Source organism: Silene latifolia, chromosome 2 (assembly GCF_048544455.1).
Source record: "Silene latifolia isolate original U9 population chromosome 2, ASM4854445v1, whole genome shotgun sequence".
NCBI lineage: Eukaryota > Viridiplantae > Streptophyta > Magnoliopsida > Caryophyllales > Caryophyllaceae > Silene > Silene latifolia.
Window position 1 is genome coordinate 182,822,826 of NC_133527.1, and position 3,835 is coordinate 182,826,660.

At 40.2% G+C, this 3,835-nt stretch overlaps 1 protein-coding gene and 1 non-coding gene across 2 annotated transcripts; one reads left to right on the forward strand and one right to left on the reverse strand.

Annotated features, from left to right (window-relative positions):
• Positions 1 to 1,540: 1,540 nt before the first annotated feature.
• Positions 1,541 to 3,607, reverse strand: LOC141641750 (uncharacterized). The gene is made up of 2 exons (XM_074450399.1): positions 2,742 to 3,607; positions 1,541 to 2,204 (listed from the first exon to the last, which is right to left on the reverse strand). The coding sequence occupies exons 1-2, from the start codon at positions 3,605 to 3,607 to the stop codon at positions 1,541 to 1,543; spliced, it is 1,530 nt and encodes a 509-aa protein (XP_074306500.1).
• LOC141645097 (small nucleolar RNA R71) lies at positions 3,132 to 3,238 on the forward strand. Its single transcript, XR_012544688.1, has one exon. It is a non-coding gene; the product is annotated as a small nucleolar RNA R71 (small nucleolar RNA).
• Positions 3,608 to 3,835: the final 228 nt, after the last annotated feature.

The following is a 3,835-nucleotide window of genomic DNA, read 5'->3' on the forward strand; positions in this document are numbered from 1 at the left end:
AATTAAAGAACATATTTGTGTGTTTTTCAAATTTTTTTAAAATTAAAGACTTGTTTCTGTATTTTTGATATATTCAATTTTTTTTGGGTTTTTTGATTTTCTGAAAGAAAGGTTCAATCAAATAAATAACATGTTTTTGGTGTTTTTAATTTTTTCAAAATTTTATGGTTTTTATATAATGAAATAAAATGCAAGTAAAGTATAAGTAAGCAAGGAAAGAGAATATATACAATTTAGTGGTTCTTGAGGTACTCCACCAAACCTCTCATGCACAATTTTGTTGTTTGAAACTCCAAGTAGCATGATCCATGTCACTCAAGGCACGGAGTAGACGGTCAAATGCTCTATCAAAACCTTCAACTAGACGTAAGTAGTGCCAAACTATAGCAAACCGCACCCGACCTCTCTTCCAACGCTTCTTCCTGTTCTTCCTCTTGCTCATCTCGGTATTGTTTCTAAGATCCTCTTGGTGTTTCAGATCCTCCATTTCAATGTAGTAGCTAGAAGGAGAGACAGACGGAATCTCATAAACCTCATAGAATGAGGAAACATCCTCATGGTCATCAAGACAAGAAGAGTGGTGAAGAATAAGAGGTGGAGGAGTCAACCTCTCAACAATGAGGTTAATAATATCATCATCTTTGTCCAATTTCTCTTGACTCTTCAATTGAACCGAATCATTTCAAAAAATGAGAGCTTTAATTTCTTCCAAGCTAGAGTCAAAACTACAAATGTCGTAGTTTTTCTCATGGCTCTTCAACTCTCCCAATATGGCAAGTTTGAATTCGTCGACCTCCATTTCCCAACCTTTTTTTTCTTCCCCACACTTGTCATGGACAATCACTTCTTCTTCAAAGATTTCGGAAGGAGGTGGTAGTGGGGAGTCTTCCTCATTATCATAAATATCCCAAATAGGGGCATCAAGCTCTTCATAACTTCCCTCCCCACACTTATCATTTTGCAAGCATTCTTCATAAGTGTCCCATATGGAAGCGCCAAGTTCATCTTCCTCACAACTCTTGGTATACTCCATTCCACCTCCATTAAGAGCCACCTCTAAGGCATCAACTTGAGCTTCCCAATCACTTGAAGAATTATCCGACCAAGGTGCACCTTCAAAAGAGCTTAGAACAAATGAATCCGGAGAGTTCAAGAATGATTCAATCCCATCATTAATTTGGTCTTCAAATTCATCTTCTCTTGAGTCATCTTCACCCAAGTCTTCCTTCACATCAATTCTCAACACATCATCAACTCCATCCCCCTCCTTGGTTTGACAAACTTCCAATGGGTCCAAATATGAAGGCTCAAGATTATGCTCATTCAAGCAATCCTCCAACACATCCACTCTACAACAATAGTCACTTTTAGAAGGAGATTTCATGGATTTTTCCAACGAGAATTCCATCTTGTCATCACCAACTTGAAGGGACAACTTCCCATTCTTAACATCAATCATCGCACCCCCAGTAGCAAGGCATGGCCGCCCTAGGATGATTGGAATTTTGGAATCCTCGGGAATATCCATCACATAGAAGTCTCAAGGTATTACAAGTTTTCCCACCTTGAGTGATACATCTTTCACAAGGCCAATTGGATACCTCACTGATCTATCCGCAAGTTGTAAAGAAACTCTAGTTGGTAAAAGTTCAAATCCCTTCAACTTCTTGAAAATCTTGAGAGGCATTAGGCTAATGCTAGCTCCCAAATCACATAGGGCCCTCTTTATTTGAATGGATCCAATTGTGCATGGGATAGAAAAACTATCCGGATCTTCAAGCTTTTGGGGCAACTCATTCATTATGATTGCACTACATTCCTTGGATAAATTCACCGTTGTACTTGGACTCAAGGAATTTTTGTTGGAAATCAATTCCTTCAAGAATTTTCCATATGCGGGTATCTCCTTGATGGCATCAATAAAAGGCATGATGATGTTCACACCTTTTATCATGTGCTTGAATTTCCCATACTTTTGCTCAAGCTTTGCCCTTGCCAACCTTTGGGGAAAAGGAATTGGTGGCACATATGTTCTCACAACTTGTTCCTTGGGTTCTTCAATAATTTTGGTAGGTTCATCAACTACCATGGGAGTTTCCACAACAAGCTCTACAAGATCATCTTCAACCACTTTTGGTGGTTCAACCACAACTTCCGATTTGCGACTCTTTTTCCTCTTTACGAACACCCGGTCTTCCAACTCCCTACCACTCCTCAAATGTATAGCATTAATGGTTTTTGGGTTCTCCTCGGTTTTACCCGGAAATTATCCATTTGAGGCTTGAAATTAACTTATTTGAGAAGCCAATTGAGAGATTTGATTATCCGTCACTCTTTGGGAGTCTTGCATTTGAGTCCTTAGTTGGTTGATAGAAGACGTGGCCTTCTCTTGCTTTTGGTTGGAATGAGTGATGAATTGGGTTTGAGAATTCATCAACCGCTCTATCATGAGCTCCATGTTTGATTTAGGTTGGGTGGATTATTGAAAGGGTTGAGAATTTTGGTGAAATGGTTGTTGGGTGGGTTGATTAAGTGGTTGAAATGGTGGTCTTGGTTGAAAGGTGGGATTTTGCTTTTGGGCTTGGAAATTTGGTGTAAATTGTTGTTTTTCTTGGAAAGTGGGGTTTTGGACATTTTGTGAGCCATGGGAAAAATTTGGGTGGGCTCTCATTCCGGGATGGTATTGATTGTTGTTGAAAGATTGTCTAGCCGGACTTGATTCCCACACTCCATTCACTTACTCCATATAATTTGCATCTTCCATCATCAAAGGACATTCATTTGGTGGATGCCCTTGATCTCCACAAATTTCACAACAATACATTTGAGACCAATTTGATGAAGAGTTTCTTGAGGTGTTACTAGAGTTCAACAAAGCAATTTGTTGCTTGAGTTCCTCTATCAATCCCTTAACTTCCACATTGTTTGTTGATTCCACATTGGACCTCCCTTTCCTCTTGTGGCGTTCATTATTCCAATGAAAAGTTCGGGAAGTCATTTCCTCAAAAAGCTCCTTCGCCGTCTTGTGATCAATTTTGTCTAATGCCCCCTTTTCCGAGCCGGAATCTAGGTTCATTTTCATCTCATTGTTCAACCCCTCATAAAAGTTATTGACCAACTCATCATCTCCGATCCCGTGGTGAGGACACAACCTTTGGAGTCCCTTATACCTTTCCCATGCTTCGTAAAGGGTCTCAGCATCATGTTGGGTGAAGCCTTGAAGCTCACTCTTAATTCTCGCGGTCCTTTGTGGTGGGAAGTACTTGTTTAAGAAGGCCTTGGAGACATCATCCCAAGTCCTAAGAGAATCGGGCTCATAACTCTTCAACCATTCCTTAGCACTCCCCCTCAAGGAATAAGGAAAGAGCCTAAGGCGGATTGCATCCTCCGACACTCCATTTGCTTTAAACATGTCACAACTATCCAAGAATGCATTAAGATGTTCATTGGGGTTTTCGGTGGCTCCCCCTCCGAATTGGTTTCCTTGGACTAGTTGTAACAAAGTAGTCTTCACATCAAAGTTGTTGGCTTGAATAGGTGTCTTGACAATACTTGGGTTCACCACCTTCTTTGGAGCCAACTTGTCTCTCATAGGAACCGCGGCCATTGTTGCTTCTTCGGGAATTACAAATGGATTCTCAGAGAACTCAAGATTACCCGGTTCTTCTAAAACACCTTCCACTACTCAAGAAAGGGCCTAGTAACAAAGAAATACCTAGTCTAAACTAGATTAAAACAATTAATATCTAGCCTTTGCTCCCCGGCAACGGCGCCAAAAACTTGATGGTTATCAAATTATACCTCGCAAATACACGATTGTCGTTGTACACTATTG